The sequence below is a fragment of the Heterodontus francisci genome, chromosome 1 (assembly GCF_036365525.1).
Source record: "Heterodontus francisci isolate sHetFra1 chromosome 1, sHetFra1.hap1, whole genome shotgun sequence".
NCBI classification, from domain to species: Eukaryota; Metazoa; Chordata; class Chondrichthyes; order Heterodontiformes; family Heterodontidae; genus Heterodontus; species Heterodontus francisci.
In genome coordinates, this window is record NC_090371.1 from 189,239,205 (window position 1) to 189,264,856 (window position 25,652).

The 25,652-nt window shown below is 44.2% G+C and overlaps 1 protein-coding gene across 10 annotated transcripts in view; it reads right to left on the reverse strand.

Annotated features, from left to right (window-relative positions):
- The window catches only part of ank2b (ankyrin 2b, neuronal), an 802,067-nt gene that overhangs the window by 361,274 nt on the left and 415,141 nt on the right, over window positions 1-25,652 (reverse strand). For all 10 annotated transcript variants that reach the window (XM_068039631.1, XM_068039677.1, XM_068039625.1 and 7 more), the window contains one exon: window positions 21,387-21,485. In XM_068039631.1, the coding sequence (XP_067895732.1) occupies window positions 21,387-21,485 (99 nt within the window). The remainder of the gene's footprint in view (window positions 1-21,386; window positions 21,486-25,652) is intronic.

Consider the following 25,652-nt stretch of genomic DNA (forward strand, 5'->3'; position numbering starts at 1 on the left):
TTCTTATGATTTAGCAATAACCTGCTCAGTGACGCTCAGTTTGGGTTCCGCCAGGGCCACTCAGCTCCTGACCTCATCACAGCCTTGGTTCAAACATGGACAAACGAGCTGAACTCAAGAGGTGAGGTGAGAGTGACTGCCCCTGACATCAAGGCAGCATTTGAACGAGTATGGCATCAAGGAGCCCAAGCAAAACTGAGGTCAATGGGAATCAGGGGGAAATCTCTCCACTGGTTGGAATTGTACCTAGCACAAAGGAAGATGGTTGTGGTTGTTGGAGGTCAATCATCTGAGCTCCAGGACATCACTGCAGGAGTTCCTTAGGGTAGTGTCCTAGGCCCAACCATCTTCAGCTGCTTCATCAATGACCTTCCTTCAATCATAAGGTCAGAAGTGGGGATGTTCGCTAATGATTGCACAATGTTCAGCACCATTCGTGACTCCTCAGATACTGAAGCAGTCCGTGTAGAAATGCAGCAAGACCTGGACAATATCCAGGCTTGGGCTGATAAGTGGCAAGTAACATTCGCAACACACAAGTGCCAGGCAATGACCATCTGCAACAATAGAGAATCTAACCATCTCCCCTTGACATTCAACGGCATTACCATCGCTGAATCCCCCACTATCTACATCCTAGGGGCTACCATTGACCAGAAACTGAACTGGAGTAGCCATATAAATACCGTGGCTACAAGTAACTCACCTCCTGACTCCCCAAAGCCTGTCCACCATCTACAAGGCACAAGTCAGGAGTGTGATGGAATATTCTCCACTTGCCTGGATGGGTGCAGTTCCAACAACACTCAAGAAGCTCGACACCATCCAGAGCAAAGCAGCCCGCTTGATTGGCACCCCATCTACAAACATTCACTCCCTTCACCACCGACGCACAGTGGCAGCAGTGTGTACCATCTACAAGATGCACTGCAGCAATGCACCAAGGCTCCTTAGACAGCACCTGCCAAACCCGTGACCTCTACCAACTAGAAGGACAAGGGCAGCAAATACATGGGAACACCACCACCTGCAAGTTTCCCTCCAAGTCACACACCATCCTGACTTGGAACTGTATCGCCGTTCCTTCACTGTCGCTGGGTCAAAATCCTGGAACTCCCTTCCTAACAGCATTGTGGGCATACCTACCCCAAATGGACTGCAACGGTTCAAGGCGGCAGCTCACCACCACCTTCTCAAGGGCAATTAGGGATGGGCAATAAATGCTGGCCTGGCCAGTGACGCCCACATCCCATGAATAAATTTTTAAAAATTGTTCCCCACAGCCTCCTTTACTGTAAGATTATTAATTAACCCTTCCTCATTGCATAAAACTAGATCAAAAATAACCTATAATAAAAACAGGAAGTGCTGGAAATAATGAGCAGGGCTGGCAGCATCTGTGGAGAGAGAAGCAGAGTTAAAGTGTCAGGTAGGTGACCTTACATCAGAACTGGCAAAAGTTAGAAATGTAATAGGTTTTAAGCAAGTAAAGCAGGGGTGGGGGGGAGAAGAGAAAAAAAGAGGTGTGTGATAGGACAGTGGGCTAGAGAGATTAACTGACAAGGAGGTCATGGGGCAAAGGCAAAGTGAGTGTGCTAATGGAGTGGTGAAAGACAAAGCATTAGTGCAGAGACAGTGTTAATGGCAAAATAATGAACAGCCCTAGCCAAAAGCACAAACATGAAAAACCCAGTAGGCAGGTAGATGGTAAAAAAAAAATGAAGAAACAGAATAAAATAAAATAAAAATAAAGAGCCAGTCATACTCTGAAATTATTGAGCTCAATGTTCAGTCTGGAAGGCTGTAGAGTGCCTAATGGGAAAATGAGGTGCTGTTCCTCGAGCTTGCATTAATGTTCACTGGAACACTGCAGCAGGCCCAGGACAGAAATGCAGGCATGAGAGGGTGTTGGGGGGGCGGGGGGGTGCTGTTGAAATGGCAAGCAATCGGGATCATGGCCACCCCCTTCTCAAACAGATATATCACTTTGAATACTGTTGGGGGAGATGACCTCCCAGGGGAAAGCAGCAACAGCTAAATTCGTGGCACCATGGATGGTTCTGCTGCACAGCAGGGGCGGAAAAAGACTGGGACAGCCATAGTGATAGGAGATCCAATTGTAAGGGGAACAGACAGGCATTTCTGTGGCAGCAAACGAGACTCCAGGACGGTATGTTGCCTCCCTGGTGCTAGGGTCAAGGATGTCTCGGAGCGGCTGCAGACATTCTGAAGGGGGAGGGTGAACAGCCAGTGGTCGTGGCACATGTCGGTACCAACGACATAGGTAGAAAAAGGGATGAGGTCCTGCAAGATGGATTTAAGGAGTTAGGAGCTAAATTACAAAGCAGGACCTCAAAGGTAGTAATCGCAGGATTACTTACTGTGCCACGTGTTAGTGAGTATAGGAACAGGAAAATAGACCAGATGAATGCGTGGCTGGAGAAATGGTGCAGGAGGGAGGGATTTAGATTCTTGGGACATCGGGACCGGTTTTGGGGAAGGTGGGACCTGTACAAGTGGGACGGGTTACACCCAGGCAGGACCGTAACCAACGTCTTCGCAGGGGCATTTGCTAATGCTGTTGGGGAGAATTTAAACTAGAATGGCAGGGGGATGGGAACCTGAGGGAGACTGAGGAGGAGGAAACAAGGATAGAAACGAAAGACAGGAAACAAAATGGCAAAAGCGGAAGGCATAGAAATCAAGGGCAAGAAACAAATAGGGCCATAATGCGAAATAATGCTAAGATGACTAAGAATGTTAAAAAGACAAGCCTAAAGGCATTGTGTCTCAATGCGTGGAGTATTGGCAATAAGGTCGGCAAATTAACCACGCAAACAGATGTAAATGGATACGATATAATTGCGATTATGGATACATGGCTGCAGGGTGACCAAGGATGGGAACTGAACATCCAGGGGTATTCAATATTTAGGAAGGACAGGCAAAAAGGGAAAGGAGGTGAAGTAGCATTGTTAGTAAAAGAGGAAATCAATACAATAGTGAGGAAGGATATTAACTCAGAGAATCCTGATGTGGAATCTGTATTGGTGGAACTAAGAAACACCAAGGGGCAGAAAACGTTGGTGGGGGTTGTATATAGACCCCCAAACAGCAGTGGTGATGTACAGGATGGCATTAAACAGGAAATTAGAGACGCATGCAATAACGGTGCAACTGTAATTATGGATGTCTTTAATCTACATATAGATTGGGCAAACCAAATTAGCAATAATACTGTAGAGGAGGAATTCCTGGAGTGCGTACGTGATGGTTTTTTGAACCAATACGTTGAGGAACCAACGAGAGAGCAGGCCATCCTAGACTGGGTATTGTGTAATGAGAAAGGATTAGTTAACAATCTTGTTGTGCGGGGTCCCTTGGGGAAGAGCGACCATAACATTATAGAATTCTTCATTAAGATGGAGAGTGAGAGAGTTGATTCTGAGACTAGGGTCCTGAATTTAAATAAAGGAAACTTTGAAGGTATGAGGCGCGAGTTGGCTATGATAGATTGGGGAACGTTACTTAAAGGGTTGAGAGTGGATAGGCAATTGCTAGCATTTAAAGAGCGCATGGATGAATTACAACAATTGTTCATTACTGTCTGGCGCAAAAATAAAACAGGAAGGGTGGCTCAACCGTGGCTTACAAAAGAAATTGGAGATAGTATTATATCCAAGGAGGAGAAATATAAAATGGCCAGAACAAGTAGCAAACCTGAGGATTGGAAGCAGTTCAGAATTCAGCAAAAGGAGGACAAAAAGACTGATTAAGAAGAGGAAAATAGAGTATGAGAGTAAGCTTGCAATGAACGTGAAGATACATGAAGAGAAAAAGATTAGTGAAGACAAATGTGGGTCCCTTACAGTCAGAAACAGGGGAATTTATAATGGGAACAAAGAAATGGCAGACCAATTAAATGCATACTTTGGTTCTATCTTCACAAAGGAGGACACAAATTATCTTCCAGAAATGTGGGGGAACATAGGGTCTAGTGAGAAGGAGGAACTGTATGAAATAAGTATTAGTCGGGAAATGATGTTAGGGAAATTGAGGGGATTGAAGGCAGATAAGTCCCCAGGGCCTGATAGTCTACATCCCAGAGTACTTAAGGAAGTGGCCCTAGAAATAGTGGATGCATTGCTGGTCATTTTTCAAAATTCTATAGACTCTGGAACAGTTCCAGCAGATTGGAGGGTAGCTAATGTAACCCCACTATTTAAAAAAGGAGGTAGAGAGAAAACAGGGAATTATAGACTGGTTAGCCTGACATCAGTAGTGGGGAAAATGCTAGAGTCCATTATAAAAGATGTAATAGCAGAGCACTTGGAAAACAATGACAGGATCGGACAAAGTCAACATGGATTTATGAAAGGGAAATCATGCTTGAAAGATCTACTGGAATTTTTTGAGGATGTAACTAGTAGAATAGATAAGGGAGAACCAGTGGATGTGGTGCATTTGGACTTTCAGAAGGCTTTCAATAAGGTCCCACATAAGAGATTAGCATGCAAAATTAAAGCACATGGGATTGGGGGTAAGTAACTGACATGGATAGAGAACTGGTTGGCAGACAGGAAACAAAGAGTAGGAATAAATTGATCTTTTTCCAAGTGGCAGGCAGTGACTTGGGGGAGTGGGGGGTGGGGGTACCTCAGAGATCAGTGCTAGGACCCCAGCTATTCACAATATATATTAATGATGCAGATGAGGGAATTAAATGTAATATATCCAAGTTTGCAGATGACACAAAGCTGGGTAGGAGTGTGAGCTGTGAGGAGGATGCACAGAAGCTCCAGTGTGATTTGGACAGATTGAGTAAGTGGGCAAATACATGGCAGATGCAGTATAAAGTGGATAAATGTGAGGTTATCCATTTTGGTGGCAAAAACAGAAAGGCAGATTATTATCTGAACAGCGATAGATTGGGAAAGGGGGAGGTGCAGCGAGACCTGGGTGTCCTTGTGCACCAGTCGCTGAAAGTAAGCATGCAGGTGCAGCAGGCTGTTAAGAAGGCAAATGGTATGTTGGCCTTCATAGCGAGAGGATTCGAGTACAGGAGCAAGGATGTCTTGCTGCAATTATACAAGGCCTTGGTGAGACCACATCTGGAGTATTGTGTGCAGCTTTGGTTTCCTTATCTGAGGAAGCATGTTCTTGCTATGGAGGGAGTGCAGCAAAGGTTCAAGAGACTGATTCTTGGGATGGCAGGACTGACGTATGAAGAGAGATTGAGTCGATTAGGCTTGTATTTGCTAGAGTCTAGAAGAATGAGAGGGGATCTCATAGAAACCTACAAAATTCTAACAGGACTGGACAGACTAGATGCAGGAAGGATGTTCCCGATGGCGGGGGAGTCCAGGACCAGGGGTCACATTCTAAGAAGAAGGGGTAAGCCATTTAGGACTGAGATGAGGAGGGATTTCTTCACCCAGAGAGTGGTAAACCTATGGAATTTTCTACCACAGAAAGCAGTTGAGGCCAAATCATTAAATATATTCAGGAAAGAGTTAGATATAGTTCTTAGGGCTAAAGGGATCACGGGATATGGGGAGAAAGCGGGAACAGGGTACTGAGTTTGGATGATCAGCCATGATCGTATTGAATGGCGGTGCAGGCTCGAAGGGCCGAATGGCCTACTCCTGCTCCTATTTTTCTATGTTTCTATGTTTTCGGACTGAGTGGAAGTGATCCACAAAGCAGTCACCCAATCTGCGTTTGGTCTCCCCAATGTAGAGGAGACCACATTGTGAGCAGCGAAAACATTATACTAAATTAAAAGAAGTACAAGTAAATTGCTGCTTCACCTGGAAGGAGTGTTTGGGGCTTTGGATGGTAAGGAGGGAGAACATAAAAAGGCAGGTATTACACCTCCTGCAGTTGCATGGGAAGGTGCTGTGGGAAGGGAATGAGGTGTCGGGGGTAATGGAGGAGTGCACCAGGGTGACACGGAGGGAGCGATTCCTTCGGAATGTTGACAGGGGAGGGGAGAGGCAGATGCGTCTGGTGGTGGCATCACGCTGAAGGTGGTGGAAATGGTGAAGGATGATCCTTTGGATGTGTAGGTTGGTGGGGTGGAAAGTGAGGACAAGGGGAACCCTGTCGCGGTTTTGAAAGGGAGGACAAAGGGTGAGGGCAGAAGTGCGGGAAATGGGTTGGACACGGTTGAGGGCCCTGTCAACCACAATGCGGGGGAATCCTCAATTGAGGGAAAAGGAAGACATATCAGAAGCGCTATTGTGGAAGGTTGCATCATCAGAACAGATGCATCGAAGATGGCGAAATTGGGAGAATGGAACGGAGTCCTTACAGGAAGCAGGGTATGAGGAAGTGTATTTGAGGTAGCTGTGGGAGTCCATGGGCTTATAATGAATATTAATGGACAGTCTATTCCCAGAGATGGAGACACGGAGGTTGAGTTAGGGAAGGGAAGTATTGGAGATGGATCGTGTAAAGGTGAGAGAAGGGTGGAAATTGGAAGTAAAGTGGATAGCTTTCCAGTTTAGGGCAAGAGCAGGAAATAGCACCGATACAGTCATCAATGTACTGGAAAAAGAGCTGGGGGAGGGGCTTGAGTAGGACTGGAACAAGGAATGTTCGACATACCCCATAAAAAATCAGGACCCATGTGGGTACCCAAAGCAACACCTTTTCTTTGAAGGAAGTGAGTGGAGTTGAAGGAGAAGTTACTCAATGTGAGGAGGGAGGGCTTTAGTTTCCCGGATCACTGGGTCTGTTTCTGGCGAAGGTGGGATCTATACAAGTTAGACAGGTTGCACCTGAACCGGAACAGGACCAACATCCTTGTTGGGAGGTTTGCTAGTGCTGTTGGGAGGGGTTTAAACTAATTTGGCAGGGGGTGGGATACAGAGTGGAAGTACAGTTGGGGGTGATGCACAATCAAATATAGAAGAGAAAATAAGTCAGTCTGGAAGGCAGAGAAAATATAGACCTGTTAAGGCACAAGCGAATACCGCAAGGCTGGATGGTATCTATTTTAACGCAAGGAGCTTACGAGTAAGGCAGATGAATTGAGGGCATTGATTAACACACGGGAATATGATATTATTGCTATCACAGAGACATGGTTGAGGGAACGGCAGGACTGGCAGCTCAATATCCCAGGGTATAGAATCTTCAGGCATGATAGGGGAGGGTGTAAAAGAGGAGGTGGTATTGTACTGTTGATCAAGGAGTCAATTACTGCAGTAAGGAGGGATGATATCTTAGAAGGTTCCTCAAATGAGGCCATATGGGTAGAACTTAACAACAAAAAGGGGCCAATCACTTGGCTGGGAGTGTACTACAGGCCACCAAACATTTAGGGAGAGATAGAGGAGCAGATATGTATGCAAATCTCAGAGAGGTGTAAAAATAATAGGGTAATAATAGCAGGGGATTTTGACTTCCCCAATATTAGAGGGGATAGTATTAGTGCAAAAGGCTTAAAGGGGGCGGAATTCTTAAAGTGCATTCAGGAGAGCTTTTTGAGCCAGTACGTAGAAAGTCCTACAAGGGGAGGGGTGGTACTGGACTTAATCCTAGGGAATGAAGCTGGACAAGTGGTAGAAGTGGCAGTAGGGGAACATTTCGGGGATAGTGACCTCTGTAAGATTTTAAAATCTCTGTAAAATTTAAGGTAGTTATGGAAAAGGACAAAGAGGGAGCGGAAAGAAAGGAACTGAATTGGGGGAAGGAAGATTTCAATATGATAAAACAGGATCTGGCCAAAGTGGACTGGGAGCAGCTTCTTGTAGGAAAGTCTACAGCAGACCAGTGAGAGTCATTCAAAAGGTCCAACATGTACCCGTAAAGGAGAGCGAAGAGGGGGCATGAAAAAACACTGGTAGACAAGATAAAGGAAAATCCTAAGGCGTTTAATAAGTAAATTAAGGGCAAGAGGATAACCAGGGAAAGAGTAGGGCCCATTAACGACCAAAGTGGCAATCTGTGTGTGGAGCCGGAGGACATAGGTGAGGTTTTAAATGATTACTTTTCATCTGTGTTCACTGTGGAGAAGGACGATGCAGGTGTAGAGATCAGGGAGGCGAACTGAGATATACTTGAACAAATTAGCATTGAAAGGGAGGAAGTATGAGCTGTTTTAGCGGGATTAAAGGTGGATAAATTCCCAGGCCTAGATGAGATGTAACCCAGGCTGCTATGTGAGGCAAGGAAGGAGATAGCAGGGGCTCTGATACAAATTTTCAAATCCTCTCTGGCCACAGGGGAGGTACCAGAGGACTGGAGGACCGCGAATGTGGTACCATTATTCAAGAAGGGTAGCAGGGATAATTACAGGCCAGTGATTCTAATGTCAGTGGTAGGGAAACTATTGGAATAAATTCTGAGACAGGATTAATCTCCACTTGGAGAGGCAGGGATTAATTAGGGATAGTCAGCATGGCTTTGTCAGGAGGAGATCGTGATTGAATTTTTCGAGGCGGTGACTAGATGTGTAGATGAGGGTAAAGCAGCTGATGTGGACTTCATTAAGGCTTTTGATAAGGTCCCGCATGGGAGATTGGTTAAGAAGGTAAGAGCCCATGGGATCCAGGGCAATTTGGCAAATTGGATCCAAAACTGTGGAAGGAGGCAGAGGGTGATGGTCGAGGGTTGTTTTTGCAAATGGAGGCCTGTGACCAGTTGTGTACCGCAGGGATCGGTGCTGGGAGCCTTACTGTTTGCAGTGTACATTAATGATTTACACAAGAGTATAGGAGGTATGATCAGTCAGTCCGCAGATGACACGAAAATTGGTGGTGTCATAAATAGTGAGGAGAAAAGCCTTAAATTACAGGACGATATAGTTGGGCTGGTAAGATGGGCAGAGCAGTGGCAGATGGAATTTAATCCTGAGAAGTGTGAGGTGATGCATTTTGGGAGGACTAACAAGGCAAGGGAATATACAATAAATGGTAGCACCCTAGGAAGTACAGAGGGTCAGAGGGACCTTGGTGTACTTGTCCATCAATCACTGAAGGCAGTATCACAGATAGATAAGGTGGTTAGGAAGGCATATGGGATACTTCTGAAGAAGGGTCACTGACCTGAAACGTTAACTCTGCTTCTCTCTCCACAGATGCTACCAGACCTGCTGAGTATTTCCAGCATTTCTTGTTTTTATTTTATATTACATGGGATACTTGCCTTTATTAGCCGAGGTATAGAATATAACAGCAAGGAGGTTATGATGGAGCTGTATAAAATGCTAGTTAGGCCATAGCTGGAGTACTGCGTACAGTTCTGGTCACCACATTATAGGAAGGATGTGATTGCACTGGACAGGGTGCAGAGGAGATTCACCAGGATGTTGCCTGGGCTGGAGCATTTCAGCTATGAAGAAAGACTGGATAGGCTAGGGTTGTTTTCCTTGGAGCAGAGAAGGCTGAGGGGGGACCTGATTGAGGTATAAAAAATTATGAGGGGCATTGATAGGATAGATAGGAAGAAATGTTTTCCCTTAGCAGAGGGGTCAATAACCAGGGGGCATAGATTTAAGGTAAGGGGAAGGAGGTTTAGAGGATATTTGAGGAAAATTATTTTCACCCAGAGGGTGGTTGGAATCTGTAACATACTGCCTAAAGGGCTGGTAGAGGCAGGAACCCTCATAACATTTAAGTAGTATTTAGATGAGCACTTGAAACGCCATAGCATACAATGCTATGGGCCAAGTGCAGGAAAATGGGATTACATTGGATGGGTGCTTGACGTTCGGCGCAGACGCGTTGGGCCAAAGGGCCCGTTTCTGTGCTGTATAACTCTACGACTCCAAGTTCAGCAGATGGAGTAGGGTGGTGGTGAATGGGGACTGATTGGGCCTCAGTTCAAGGAAGAAGTGGAGAGCTGTCAAACCGTCCTGGTGGTGGATGGAGATGTAGAATTGGATGTCCATAGTGAAGAGGAGGACTGAAAACTGGAAATTGTCAAAATGACGTAGGGCACCAGAAGAGTCACGGATGTAGGCGGGAAGAGACTGGACCAGGGGAGAAAGGATAGAGCCAAGACAGGAAGGAGTAAGTTCAGCAGGGCATGATGGGTCTCCCAGGCCAGTCCTGTTTATTGAATATAGGAAGGAGGTAGAAGTGGGCTGTCCGGGGTTGCGGGACTATGAGGTTGGAAGCTGAAGAGGGAAAAATAGCCTAAAATAGCCCTTTCCCTTGTTGGTTCCTTGGCACACTGGTCTAGAAAACTATTTTGAATGCATACTATGAACTCATCCACATGCTACTCGGGTGAATTTGGTTTGCCAGGTTTATATAAAGATTGACGTCCCCCATAATTTCTGCATTACTCTTGTTACATGCAACTCTAATTTTCTGATTTATAGTCTGCCAGACACTACAACTACTGTTAGCGGGTGGGGCGGGGGGGTGGTGGTCTATAAACAACTCCCATCAATGTTTTATGCCCTTTGTTGTTTCTTCGCTCTCCCCAAACTGTTTCAACATCGAGACGACCCGAGCTAAGATCCTGGGCTGAACTTTTGCCTCAGAAGTGGGAAACGGAAGCTGGGTCAGAAACCCACCTCCAGTGGGAAACTGATTAAAGTTAAGAATTTTGTGTGGGAAAGCTCTTCATTGCTATGGAGACGGTTTTCCTTCCCACTTCGAGCCATTGGGTGTGGGAACGGAATCGAGTCAGATGAAGTGAGGTACTTATTTAGACACTCACGGCGCCATGGCTGAGGCTCCTGTTATCCTAAGAGAGAGATCTGTGGATTGTGCCAAAGCCTTCCCCAGCACCAGAGCGAAACGAGATGTCACAGGGAAGCTGAAGGCCTGGCACCTGGGGGAGGGCAGCCCTTCACTTCATCCATAATGACTTGAATCTATTGCTGGAGGCCATGAGGTAGAGGAAGGAGGTCCTCTCCCTGGAGGTTGGCAGAAGGAGGCCACCTCGTCATGCACCAGGGGCACCTCCCTGTTCAACGTTATCTCCCTCCACATCATCTTGCTCTCTCACCTCCTGCTCCTCCCCAGATGAACTTTCTCCTTCCAGGGCCTCACCGTCGTCAAGGTCCACACCTCTCTGGAGGGTCATGTTATGGAGAGTGAAGCAGAGCACCACAATGACCGAGACCTATGCAGGAGAGTATTGGAGGATACTACACAACTGGTCCAGGCAGCGGAATCACTTCTTCAGAAGCCCAATGGCCTGCTCAATGGTTTTCCAGCTGAGCAGGTGCCAATGGCCGTATCACCTCTTGTGCCTCTTTAAGATTGTTTTCCTGTTCTGTGTTACAAAGAACAAAGAACAGTACAGCACAGGAACAGGCTATTCGGCCCTCCAAGCCTGCGCCGATCTTGAAGCCTGTCTAAACTAAAACCTTCTGCACTTCCAGGGACCGTATCCCTCTATTCCCATCCTATTCATGTATTTGTCAAGATGCTTCTTAAACGTCGCTATCGTACCTGCTTCCACCACCTCCCCCGGCAGCAAGTTCCAGGCACTCACCACCCTCTGTGTAAAGAACTTGCCTCGCACATCCCCTCTAAACTTCTCCCCTCTCACCTTAAACCTATGTCCCCTAGTAACTGACTCTTCCACCCTGGGAAAAAGTTTCTGACTATTCACTCTGTCCATGCCACTCATAACTTTGTAAACCTCTATAATGTTGCCCCTCCGCCTCCGTCGTTCCAGTGAAAACAATCCGAGTTTATCCAACCTCTCCTCATAGCTAATGCCCTCCAGACCAGGCAACATCCTGGTAAACCTCTTCTGTACCCTCTCCAAAGCCTCCACATCCTTTTGGTAGTGTGGCGACCAGAATTGCACGCAATATTCTAAGTGTGGCCTAACTAAAGTTCTGTACAGCTGCAGCATGACTTGCCAATTTTTATACTCTATGCCCTGACCGATGAAGGAAAGCATGCCGTATGCCTTCTTGACTACCTTATCCACCTGCGTTGCCACTTTCAGTGACCTGTGGACCTGTACACCCAGATCTCTCTGCCTGTCAATACTCCTAAGGGTTCTGCCATTTACTGTATACTTCCCACCTGCATTAGACTTTCCAAAATGCATTACCTCACATTTGACCGGATTAAACTCCATCTGCCATTTCTCCGCCCAAGTCTCCAACCGATCTATATCCTGCTGTATCCTCTGACAATCCTCATCACTATCAGCAACTCCTCCAACCTTTGTGTCGTTCGCAAACTTACTAATCAGACCAGCTACATTTTCCTCCAAATCATTAATATATACTACAAACAGCAAAGGTCCCAGCACAGATCCCTGCGGAACACCACTAGTCACATCCCTCCATTCAGAAAAGCACCCTTCCACTGCTACCCTCTGTCTTCTATGACTGAGCCAGTTCTGTATCCATCTTGCCAGATCACCTCTGATCCTGTGTGACTTCACCTTTTGTACCAGTCTGCCATGAGGGACCTTGTCAAAGGCTTTACTGAAGTCCATATAGATAACATCCACTGCCCTTCCTTCATCAATCATCTTTGTCACTTCCTCAAAAAACTCAATCAAATTAGTGAGACACGACCTCCCCTTCACAAAACCATGCTGCCTCTCGCTAATAAGCTCTGTCTGGAGCTCCCATAAAGGGATCAGTAGCTATCTGTTCAAGGGATATCCCTTGACCCTTAGGATCCATCCATGCACTTTGGAGGTTAGAGTGAAGATCTGAAGCAACTTGGACTGGCAGAGGATGAAGCAGTAATGGCAGCTGCCAGGAAAGCAAGTGCACATATAGAGGAAACTCATGTTGGGGTTGCAGACCAGTTGGACATTAAGGGAGCAGAAGCCCTTCCTCTTGATGGATTTCACTGCCCTCTTTCGCTGCGAGGCCATGTCTGTCATTAAATGAATGTGCTGTCCGGCTCTGACAAAGAGGGCACTGGTGTCCAATGAGATGCAGTGGTGTGCAGCCATTTGCGAGGTGAAACTAAGATTCATAGTTGATATTAGGAATGCCTTCCTGCACTTCTTTCCTCTCCCGTGCCCTCCTGATGCCTGGGGTTCTGCCCTTCTTGTGGAGGGTGTTGCCCCTCTTTGTCACATATGAAGTAGGAGCAGGAGTAGGCCACTCAGCCCCTTGAGCCTGCTCTGCCATTCAATAAGATCATGGCTGATCTGATTGCACCCTCGATTCCATGGGGTTACTGGGCCCAAAATCTGAGAGCTGTGTCCTGATTACCAGGTGGAGCCTCCCTTCTGGGCAGGTGGCTGCCCAATTGTCCTTGGCAGCTTTTCCTGCTGCTCTCCTGCCCCCGCAAAATCAGAGGTGTGCCAACTCCGTTCAAAGCCCAGGTGCTGAGTGCTCACTCTCCATGACATCTTTGTAGCACCAAGAGCACCCCCATACCAACTTCCCCGTCCCGTTTTGCCCCACTGACCCTCTTATGAGGCTGGGGTGATGCCCTGGGGCAGTGATGGCTAGTTCCCCACTCTTTACCCATCTCCCTTCTGCTGGTTAGTTTCTGAAGGCACGGTTAGCCTGTGCACCACTTTAAAAATTTATACCTAAACCCCTGACAAGCTCTTAACAAGCTTTTAAACATCTTTAATTGACCTCAATTGGAGGAGAGCAGGATTCCTGTCCCACCCTCCCTGCACCCTGGTGATTATTGCCAGCACCTTCATCATTGCTGGGTCAAAATCGTGGAATTCCCCATTGAACACTCTCATGGGAGCACCATCACAAGGAATGCAGGACTTTCTGAAGAAGATAACTTCTCACCTTGTTTTACTGGGTGACCTCCCTGCATGGTGGAGGCCCCCCACGTTGCTGGTTAAATCCCAGCAGCAGCAGCAAGAAGCCCCTAAGTGGCTGTTAATATGCCACATATGGGCCTCGATCGGCCTCTGGGCAGGAAGGCCATCTTCCACAATTCTATGGGCCTTCCAGTCTCTAAATCTGTCTCAGGGGGTCCATAAACTTCAGTCTGTGTTGTGCCATTATGAATGATGTTAACTGGAAGCCTAATCATACCCTCTACGCAGGCATGGGAAAAATTCTGTGATGAGTTACTCTAGGCTACCGTTGGGTGCCAACTATCAGTTGACTTGCAAACAGTTTTAGCAGAGGTGTCAAAGCATGTATCTTGAGCCAGAGACAGGTACATGCCGTGTGAAGGGGAAATTGGGAGGAAAATAAATCAAACAACAAATATTAGTTATCACAATCCATCCAAAAGAATATGCAGTGACACTTCATACCAGAGTGAAACAATAAAAATACATTTTGATTTGAAGGGTAGCTGAAGACCTTGAAAAAGTAGAAATAATTACCCCTCATTTTTCTCCCAATTGTTGTTTTGATCTGCATCTAGGCCTCTGCTGCCCTAACCAAGCTGCCAGAGGCAGATGAGTAAACACAAAGATTGCAGCTTCTCCTCTATCTCTTCCTCTCTAGGTTTCTATTCTGTATCTCCCCAGATCAATGCAGCTCAGATTGTGTGCCTAGTGGCAGAAAAGGTGGAGGTGCATTCTATGTTCTGTTGTGTCAGTTCTCCAAAACAATGCATGGCTGCTGTGTACAATTTTTAAATTTTTAAGAAGCAGCATTTAATGCCAGGATACAAAAATATTCAACAAAGTATAGGAAATTCCAATTCCATTATCTTATTCTTGATGGTTTTATTAATGCGGCATTATTAGCCAACATTTCGTTCTCAATGGTAATGTGCTCATGTCTGCCAACCTCTAAGAAGATTAATCCTTCTTACCATTCAACCGACTGGTCTGTTGTGTTTAGATAAGTACTTTCCATAGGTATGGAAGTTGCTATTAACTCTTAAATTTGTCCACACTTTAAAAGTGCCGGCCTAATCTATGATTGATAACATAAATTTGGCTTGACTGTTCTATTGATAGCCTTGTTGTTTATTTTATGCATTTCTAGAAATCCACTCTTTGGGCATCTCTGAACTATTTGACAAGGTTTGGTACAGTGCTCTTTTAAACAAGTTATGATTGCATCACATCTCTTTGTAGCTATGTCTGTGCCTGTTTAGGGTCCTTTCAAATTCTTCTGTTTAGGTTGCAGTTGACGGGTCATCCTCTTTTTCACTCAGGAAATCTTCAATGGGATTTTAATATTTCTTTCTGCACATCAAAGACATTCTCCACTCATCAACAAACTTGACCTGCTCATTTGCTGATAATTCAACCCCATATTCATCAACTGCTTTCAGATTAAAAACTCTGAATGCATACAAACCCCTAATTACCTTGTTGTGTAATGGTTAAACCATACTATGTTGATTGCTCTGCCCTTGGAAGGGCCAATTAATATTTTGCTTCTTTCAATTTTTAAAAGTCACAAGCTTTGAAAATCTTTTGCATTTGTCTGAGAAACAGTATAAAGTTATTTCTGCTCAGCTTCACTGAAACTTCAATGGGACCTTGGGAGAACCTCTCTGGAAGTTCCAGCCAACAACTACAACACATTACTTTTCATCAGCCCACCCTTACTGTACTGTTCTTCTTTCAATATTGCCACTAAGAAAAAGAGGCTCTCTCTTTTATGCCACTTTTTTATCCCCACAACATCTCTTAATTCTGTACACAAACTAAGCCTATCCCAGATTTGAATATTTAGAGTCATAGAGTCATTTATGGCATAGAAGGAGGCCATTCTTCCCATCGAGTCCGTGCTGGCTCTCCATGGAGCAATCCAGTTAGTCCCACTCCCCCGCTCAATCCCTGTTGCCCTGCAAGTTTATTTCCTTCAAGTGCTCATCAAATTTCTTTTTGAAATCATTGATTGTCTCCACTTTCATTGTTTGAGAGTTCCAGGTCATTACCAGCTGCTGTGTAAAAAAGTTCTTCCTCTTATTCCCCCTGCATCTCTTGCCCAAAACCTTCAATCTATGTCCCCTAGTCCTTGTACCATCAGTTAGAAACAGTTTTTCCTTGTCTAACTTATCTAAGCCAGTCATATTCATGTACATCTTTATCAAATCTCCCCCCAGTCTCCAGGGAAAACAACCCCAGCTTTTCCAACCTAAACTTGTAACTAAAATCCTCCATCCCTGGAACCATTCTGATAAATCTCTTCTGCAACCTCTCAAAGACCCTCACATCCTTCCTAACATGTGGTGACCAGAACTGGATGCAATAATTTAGTTGGTGCCTAACCAAAACTTTATAAAGGTTCAGCATAACTTCCCCATTCTTGTACTCTATGCCTCTATTTATGAAGCCCAAGATCCCATATGCTTTGCTAACCGCTCTCTCAATATGTCCTGCCACCTTCAAAGATCAATGCACATGCACCACCAGGTCCCTCTGTTCCTGCACACTCTTTTGAACTGCGCCATTAAGTCTATCTTGCCTCACCCTATCCCTTCTGCCAAAATGCATCACCTCACACTTGTCTGTATTAAATTCCATCTGCCACTTGTCTGCCTACTCTGCCATCATGTCCAGTTGCAGGCAGTTCACATCATCCTCACTCTTTGCCACACCTCTACGTTTGGTATCATCAGCAAATTTTGAGATTCTACTCTGTATTCCAAGTTCCAAGTCATTTATATATAGCAAAAAAGCAGTGGTCCTAGCACTGACCCATGGGGAACACCACTACCATCCTCCAGTCTGAAAAACAAATGCAACTTGCTGGTTTCTGTCCTTGAGCCAATTTTTTTATCCAATTGGACACTGACCCTTCTATTCCATGAGCCTCAATTTTGTTAACCAGTCTTTTATGTGGTACTTTGTCAAAGGCTTTCTTAAAATCCATATGGACAACATCGACTGCATTCCCCCTTCATTAACTTTCTCTGTTACCTCATCAAAAAATTCAATTAGATTAGTCAAGCATGAGCTGCCTTTTACAAATCCGTGCTGGCTATCCATAATTAAATCAAATCTCTCCAAGTGCCTGTTGATTTTTTCCCTGATTATTGTTTCTAAAACCTTACCCACCACTGATGTTAAATTAACAGACCTGTAGTTGCTGGAACTGTCCTTACACCCTTTCTTGAATAAGGATGTTACATTTGCCACTCTCCATTCCTCTGGCACCTCCCCATATCTAGGGAAGATTGGAAGATTATGGCAAGTCCTTCCGCTATCCGCACCTCCACTTCCTGAAGCAACCTGGGATGCAAGCCATCTGGACCAGGTGACTTATCTAGCCTAAGCATATCCAGCCTTTCCAGTACCTCCTCCCACTCAATTTTTACCATACTCATTGCCTTGAAATCTCTTCGCTTCTACTGATATTTTGTCAGATTCCTCTTCCTTAATAAACACCGATACAAATTACTCATTAAGTAATCTAGCCTTGCCCTGTGTCTCTAAACATGTATTACCATCTTTGTGCCTAATATGCCCCACTCCATATCTTACTATCCACTTATTATTTACATGCTGGTAGAGATTTTTGGTTTCTCTTTTATGTTGAATGTCATTCTATTCTCATATTCTCTCTTTGCCAGTCTTATTTTCCTCTTCACCTCCCCTCTCAATTTATTGGTTCTCACTTGAAGAATTCACCTGACATGCATCATACATCCTCTTTCTTTGTTTCATCATAATCTCCATCTCCCTCGTCAACCAAGGAGTCTTGTTTTTATTTCCCCTCCCTTTCACTCTTGTTGGAATGTTCCTAGCCTGTACCTGATGCATCTCTTCCTTAAAGATGGCCCATTGTTCCATTACAGTTTTTCCTGTCAGTCTTTGATTCCATTTTACTCTGGCTAGATCCCTTCTCATTGCATTGAAATTAGCCCTCTTCCAATCAAGCCTTTCTACCTTATATCATTCCTTGCTTTTCTGCATTATGAGTCTAAACCTTATGATACGATGATCACTTTACCCAAGTGCTCCCACACACACACTTGGTCCACTTGGCCCACTTCATTTCCCAGCACCAGATCCAGCAAAGCCGCCTTTCTTGTTGGGCCGATAACATACTGATCAAGGAAATTCTCCTGAATACAAAAATTCCTCCCCCTCCTTTCCCTTTACTCTAAAATTATCCCAATCGCTATTAAGTAAAGACCCCAATATCACCACTCCATAGTTCTTGCACATCTCTGTGATTTCCATGCAGATTTGCTGCTCTATCTCTCTCTCACTATTTAGAAGCCAATAGAATACCCCTAGTAGCTTGATCGTACACCTTTTGCTTCTGAACTCTAACCAAATGCCTCTCAACGACATTCCTCTTTCCAACACTGCAATGTCAGAGAGTCATAGAGTTATACAGCACAGAAACAGGCCCTTCGGCCCATTGTGTTTGTGCCGGCCATCAAGCCTATCTATTCTAATCCCATTTTCCAGCACTTGGCCCGTAGCCTTGTATGCTATGATGTTTCAAGTGCTCATTTAAAGACTTCTTAAATGTTGTGAGGGTTCATGCCTCTACCACCCCTTCAGGCAGTGTGTTCCAGATTCCAACCATCCTCTGGGTGAAAAACTTTTTCCTCAAATCCCCTCTGAACCTCCTGCCCCTTACCTTAAATCTATGCCCCCGGTTATTGACCCCACCGCTAAGGGAAAACATTTCTTCATAACTACCCTATCTATGGCCCTCATAATTTTGTATACTTCAATCAGGTCCCCCCTCAGCCTTCTCTGCTCTAAGGAAAACAACCCTAGCCTATCCAGTCTCTCTTCATACCTGAAATGCTCCAGCCCAGGCAACATCTTGGTGAATCTCCTCTGCACCCTCTCCAGTGCAATCACATCCTTCCTATAGTGTGGTGCCCAGAACTGTACACAGTACTCCAGCTGTGGCCTAACTCGCGTTTTATACAGCTCCATCATAACCTCCCTGCTCTTATATTCGATGCCTCAGCTAATAAAGGCATGTATCCCAATATGCCCTCCTAACCACCTTATCTATCTGTGATAAAAACACGAAATGCTGGAACCACTCAGCAGGTCTGGCAGCATCTGTGAAAAGAGAAGCAGAGTTAACGTTTCGGGTCAGTGACCCTTCTTCGGAACTGACAAATATTAGAAAAGTCACAGGTTATAAGCAAGTGAGGTGGGGGTGGGGCAAGAGATAACAAAGGAGGTGTAGATTGGACCAAACCACATAGCTGACCAAAAGGTCATGGAGCAAAGGCAAACAATATGTTAATGGTGTGTTGAAAGACAAAGCATTAGTACAGATTAGGTATTAATGCACTGAATATTGAACAGCAGCAAGTGAAAACCTGAAAAAAAAAACAGTGGGTAAGCAAACTGAACAAACTAAGATGAAATGAAATAAATGCAAAAAAAAGATTGTAAAAAATGTAAAAAAGAATGAAAAAAAAAAAGAAGAAAAAATACTAAAAATGAAAGTAAAATGGGGGGGCTGTCATACTCTGAAATTATTGAACTCAAATGTTCAGTCCGGCAGGCTGTAGTGTGCCTAATCGGTAGATGAGACGCTGTTCCTCGAGCTTGCATTGATGTTCACTGGAACACTGCAGCAATCCCAGGACAGAGATGTGAGCATGAGAGCAGGGGGGTGTGTTGAAATGGCAAGCAACCGGAAGCTCAGGGTCCTGCTTGCGGACTGAACGGAGATGTTCCGCAAAGCGATCACCCAGTCTGCGCTTGGTCTCCCCAATGTAGAGGAGACCACACTGTGAGCAGCGAATACAGTACACTACATTGAAAGAAGTACAAGTAAATCGCTGCTTCACCTGAAAGGAGTGTTTGGGGCCTGTTCAGTTTGCTTACCCACTGTTTTTGTTCAGGTTTGCACTTGCTGCTGTTCAATATTCAGTGCATTAACACCGAATCTGTACTAATGCTTTGTCTTTCAACACACCATTAACATATTGTTTGCCTTTGCTCCATGACCTTTCGGTCAGCTATGTGGCCTGGTCCAATCTAGATCTCCTTTGTTATCTCTTGCCCCACCCCCACCTCACTTGCTTATAACCTGTGACTTTTCTAATAATTGTCAGTTCCGAAGAAGGGCCACTGACCCGAAACGTTAACTCTGCTTCTCTTTCCACAGATGCTGCCAGACCTGTTGAGTGGTTCCAGCATTTCTTGTTTTTATTTCAGATTTCCAGCATCCGCAGTATTTTGCTTTTATTATCTATCTGTGCTACTGCCTTCAGTGATCAATGGACAAGTACGCCATGGTCCCTCTGACCCTCTGTACTTCCTAGTGTCCTACCATCCATTATATATTTCCTTGCCTTGTTAGTCTTCCCAAAATGCATCACCTCACACTTCTCAGGATTAAATTCCATTTGCCACTGCTCCACCCATCTTACCAGCCCATCTATATCATCCTGTAATCTAAGGCTTTTCTCCTCACTATTTATGACACCACCAATTTTCATGTCACACCTCCCTTTTTCCTTCTCTCTCTTTTCTGAACACTTTATTTCCTTGCATATTGAGCACCCAGTTCTCACCATTTTTAAGCCATGTTTCTCTTATTGGCACTATATCATATTCCCATAATCCTATATGTGCTTGTATCTCAGCAACCTTATTCACCACACTTTGTGTATTTACATACATGCATTGTAATCCTGTCGTTACATTCCTCGTAGCCTATCTCAGTCTACTCCTATCTAATATGGAACTACTCCCTTCTCTAGTACTGTCCAACACTCTCACATTATGCAACTTATTCCTCATTTCTACTTTTATATGCTGGTGCCCATCCCCTGCCAATTTAGTTTAACCTCCACAGCCACACTAGTGAACCTCCAATTTCCCAAATATCTGGAACCACTTTTTAATTTTTCTCTTGAACTCCAAGAAAGAATACAAGAAAAAGCTCATCAACTGATGGGCAATCCCTCTCTCACCTCTAATCTTCTCATTTTATTGATACTGGTCAGTCTTTTAAACTATGCTGCTTTATTCCCTCTAAACTCTTAATGACTGGCCCAAATGCTCCTTTTCCTCGGGAGAGTTGAAATCAAGACTCATTACTCACTCTTTTACTCTTTGCCAGGAGCTCAAAATTTCTTACCTCCCTCCTCAGCCTTTCCCCATTACCTTCAGTCTAAGCTTATTATTTCATGACTGGTTCTTGATTGTTCTTATCTTTCCTTTCACCCTTTTAAATTTGCATTACGGGGCTTGTTCATGCATCTTGGTTTGTCTAAAAGTTGGCAGAGAGAAGGATTCTGATTGATTAATCCTTTCAATACTTTGTTTATATTAATAATCAGCCTCAAGCAAAAACTCTACCTTTAGAAGCTATGCTGTGATATAACTGGAATGATGCACAAGGCCCCAGAAGCAGGCAAGACCACTTCATAAGATGGAGTCAAAGTGCCACTGAGGCCAAATATAAATGCTGTTGCCTGGTGTTGGTTGATCTTAGGATCTCGACTTTCTTCTCGCTACAGGTGCGTCGAGCTCATATAGCAGCACTCTTCAAATATAATGGCGCCACATAAGGAAGTAATTTATTCAGTAAATTTGATATCAGATATTACCTTTGTCGATGAATCAACGACTGCTCCTCTCTCCAGTAATTCCTGCACAAGTTCCACATGTCCTTCCTTTGCTGCCAGATGCAATGCATTGAGGCCATTCTACAACAGTAAAGTACATATACTATTGTACAGCTGCATATCAATAGCACAACATGCATAAATATGAACACATATTCTGGTTGACTAATGCAAGGAATCACATACACACTGAAACCTTCAGTTAAAGTGACATGTTTATCCAAGTTGAATTTTTATTTGTTTACTAAAATGTTTCATGGCAACCAATGTCACACTGAACTACATCATTGCAACAGTTGAGCGTATTATCATCATGATTGAAAATACACAGTTTTTCTGACTCATCTGCACTCCAAACGAAAACAATTGGCAAATGTTTTTCATCAAATCTCTCATCTTGCAAATTTAAAACTGTGGCTATTAAGACAGATGACAGGATAATTATATTAAATCCTATTAGGCCTAAAATAAAATTATTCATAAATCATGTCAATGCTGGTTTCAAGGATGAATGATAAACTAAAACACAAAAAGCTCGTTCTTGCTGGAATGGGGTTTCTCAGAGTGTACGCTGTTACAGAGACTCTTTCCTGCACCTTCCCCTCTAAAGTTTTTCTGCCAATACTTGCTGGAAGAGCCAGCTGATCACAGTGTGATGAGGTCCCAGTTTAAATTTCACTCTGTGGTTGGTTAGCCATGGTGACAGCTGGGGACTACAATTAGCCTCAGCAATGCTGGGCAAGGGAGTAAAATAATGAAGTGTAGTTCTTGTACCCAGTTGTTGCAAGGTGATTTCTATTTCAAAGCATGTTTGTGTGTGTAGATACCAGGTGAGGATAGAGTTGGGTGAAGGTGTGAAGCCCACCCACTATGTTAGTTTAGTGGTTACAATATAGGACTTGCAGTCCTGAAACTTTGAATTCAAACTGCACAAAGACACATTGTGAAATTGAATTTAATAAATCTGATAATCCTGTGGACTTACGTAAAGAAAAGAACTATCAAAGCTTCTGGATTTCTCTTTCAGGGAAAACTTCATTAACTACTCACCAGTCTCGATGCAGCTTGAGAGAGACTGGGGACACGAGAGAGTGTTGCACGTAACCTTCACTTTAATGTGTCACTTTTTCACTAAACATTTTTTTTTCTCCTACCTAAATGCCAACCCTGTATCCCTCTGCCTTTTCAATCAAAAATTTAGCTGCTCTCTTATGTATACCTCCGACTTTTCTTCTGAGTCGATATTCGTTAAATCTGATACCAATTTGTTCAAAAAGATAAATAATACTCCAAGAATAATAACAGCCTTAAATATCCATCAATGTTCTGACTTCATCCTGCTGTAATGCTGTTGAGGTTCTGCTGGAATAAGCAACAATTAGGCTGGGAGCCAGATACAATGGATCCTGGCCTTATGCCAAAGGATTAGCGATGGCCTGATTGGGGTGGGGCTCTTGCCACCCCAAATAAGGCTATTATTGTAAAGGGGCATTGTTGGGGCAGGGTCTCTCCAGATCAGTAGTTTCCATGCCCCTGGCATTCACTGGGACTTAACATATGATCATCAGAAGCACATCTGGTGCAACCCCTGATCGCCAACAATTGTGGAGCCTACTACCTAAACTGGGACTATGGCCAGAATACCCAAAGACCTGGCACTCAGCAATCTCTTACCCACCTTTGCTTCCCCCTACCCATTACCCCCCACAACTGACTTACCCACTAGTAGTAGCTATGCTGGATTTTGCAGCAGAGTCCACTTCGATGGAGTATGTGTCTACAGAGTATTTACCTCAGGAATTTGGTGAGTGAGAGAATTCGGTGCCGTGGAGAGAAGAAGTGCTGTTCTGGTTTTTTTAAAAGACAAGGAGAGGTCCAAGACAGGGAGTGAGAGACAATGAGACCTGAGAGCTGAGGTCTAGACGCATTAGTAGGCAATTGGTTGGTGAGTTTTACATTTTCTTCTATAAACTCGGGCTGTAGTTTAAACTAGAACTGAGAAGATAAAAGTACTGTATTAAATTTATAGATTAACTAGTTAAACTAGTTAACAAAGCAACAAATAATCGTTGAGTGATATTTCAAAACTTGAAAACCTAATTTGTTAAATAAAATACAATAGAAATGGCAGGACAGGTAATGTGCTGCAGCTGTAGCATGTGTGAGTTGATGGACACCGGTGTGATCCACAGCAACCACAACTGAAGTAAGTGGCTGCTACACGAGGAACTTCGGCTCAGAGTTGCTGCGCTGGAGTCTGTGCTTCGGACACTGTGATGCATCAGGGAGGGAGAAAGTTACCTGAGCACATCCTTTAGGTTAAGTACTTCAGATTTCATCCATGGTGAGGCACTGGACAGTGTGACTACGAGTGAGACAGGTATGGGGATCCAAAAGGTAGTACTGAAGGAGCCTTGGCCCTTGCACTTGTCCAACAGATATGAGGTTCCTGTAGCCTGTGTGGATGACAGCAGGGACTGCAGGGAGGATGAGCAAATTGTCAACAGCACTGTGGTTCAGGGGGCCATTCAAGTTGGGGGAGTAAAAAGGAATGTAGTAGTAGGGAACAATATAGTTAGGGGGAAAGATACTGTTCTCTGCAGTCGAGAGCATGAGTCCCGAAGGCTGTGTTGCCTGCCTGGTGCTGGGGTAAGGACATCTACTCAGGGGGGGGAGGACCTTAGAGTGGGAGGAGAAGGATCCAGTTGTTGGGGTCCACGTAGGTACCAATGACACAGGTAGGGCTAAGAAAGAGGTTCTGCTAAGGGAGTATCAGCAGATAGGGGCTAAATTAAAAAGCAGAACCACAAAGGTAATAATCTCTAGATTACTACCTGAGCCATGAGCAAATTGGTATAGGGTAAATAAAATCAGAGAGTTGATTGCGTGGCTCAAAGATTGGTGTGGGAAAAATGGATTTCAATCCATGGGGCACTGGCACCAGTACTGGGGAAAGAGGGAGCTGTTCCTTTTGGGATGGGCTTCACTTGAACCATGCTGGGACCAGTGTCCAGGTGAATGTACAGAGGGCTTTAAACTAAATAGTGGGGGGAGTGGGGGAGGTTCAGGTGAGGGTAAATTTAGGAAGTTTAAGAGAAAGGACCAGGTGCGGGGTCGTGATATGGTAATGCTAACCAGTGTGTGACAGGAAAGGACAAAGCATACGAACATAAAAGTGCACCAGCAAATAGGGCCCGAGTAGGAAAAAATAGTAAAAAGACAGAATTAAAGGCTCTTGATCTGAATGCTCTCAGCATTCATAACTAGATGCATTGATGGCACAAATTGAAATAAATTGGTGTGATATGATAGCCATTACAGAGACTTGGTTGCAAGATGATCAAAGCTGGGAACTTAATATTCATGAGTATTTGACATTTTGAAAGGATAGGAAGAAAGGAAAAGGAGGTGGGGTAGCTCTGCTAATAAAGGATGAGATCAGTATATTAGTGAGACATGATCTTGGTTCAGAAGATCAAGGTATAAAATTATTTTGGGTGGAGATAAGAAATAGCAAGGGAAAGAAGTCACTGGTTGGAGTAGTTAATAGGCCCACTAACAGTGGCTACATTATAGGACAGAGTATAAATCAAGAAATAATGGGGGCTTATAAGAAAGGTACTGCAATAGTTGTGGGTGGTTTTAATCTTCATATTGATTGGATAAATTAAATTGGCAAAGGTAGCCTGACGGGAGAGTTTATAGTGTATTCCTGACAGTTTCTTAGAACAATTTGTTCTGGAACCAACCAGGGAACGGGCTACTTTAGAATTGGGAATGTGTGATGAGACAGAATTAATTCATGATTGCATAGTAAAGAATCCTCTAGGCAAGAGTGATCATAACATGATAGAAGTTCACATTCAATTTGAAGGTGAGAAACTTGGATCTGAAACGAGTGTCTTAAACCTAAATAAAGACAATCACAGGGTATGAAAATAGAGTTGGCTAAAGTGGACTGAGAAAATGGATTAAAAGGTAAGATTGTAGGTAAGCACTGGCAGACATTTAAGGAGATATTGTGAAAGAATCCATCCATAATAAGGGGCTATAATATTAAAATATTTTTGTATGAATTAGGGATCAAAAAATTAAAAGCATAACTTCATCTGCTTGGAAGTGTAGAAGGGGTTCATAGGCATGCTAGGACATATTCAAGGACACCAACATCCTGTGGCATGTTAACTTTGCCTCCTAACACAAAGGCAGTTCTGAAAAATGGGAACTTGCTTCTGAAAAGCATAAACA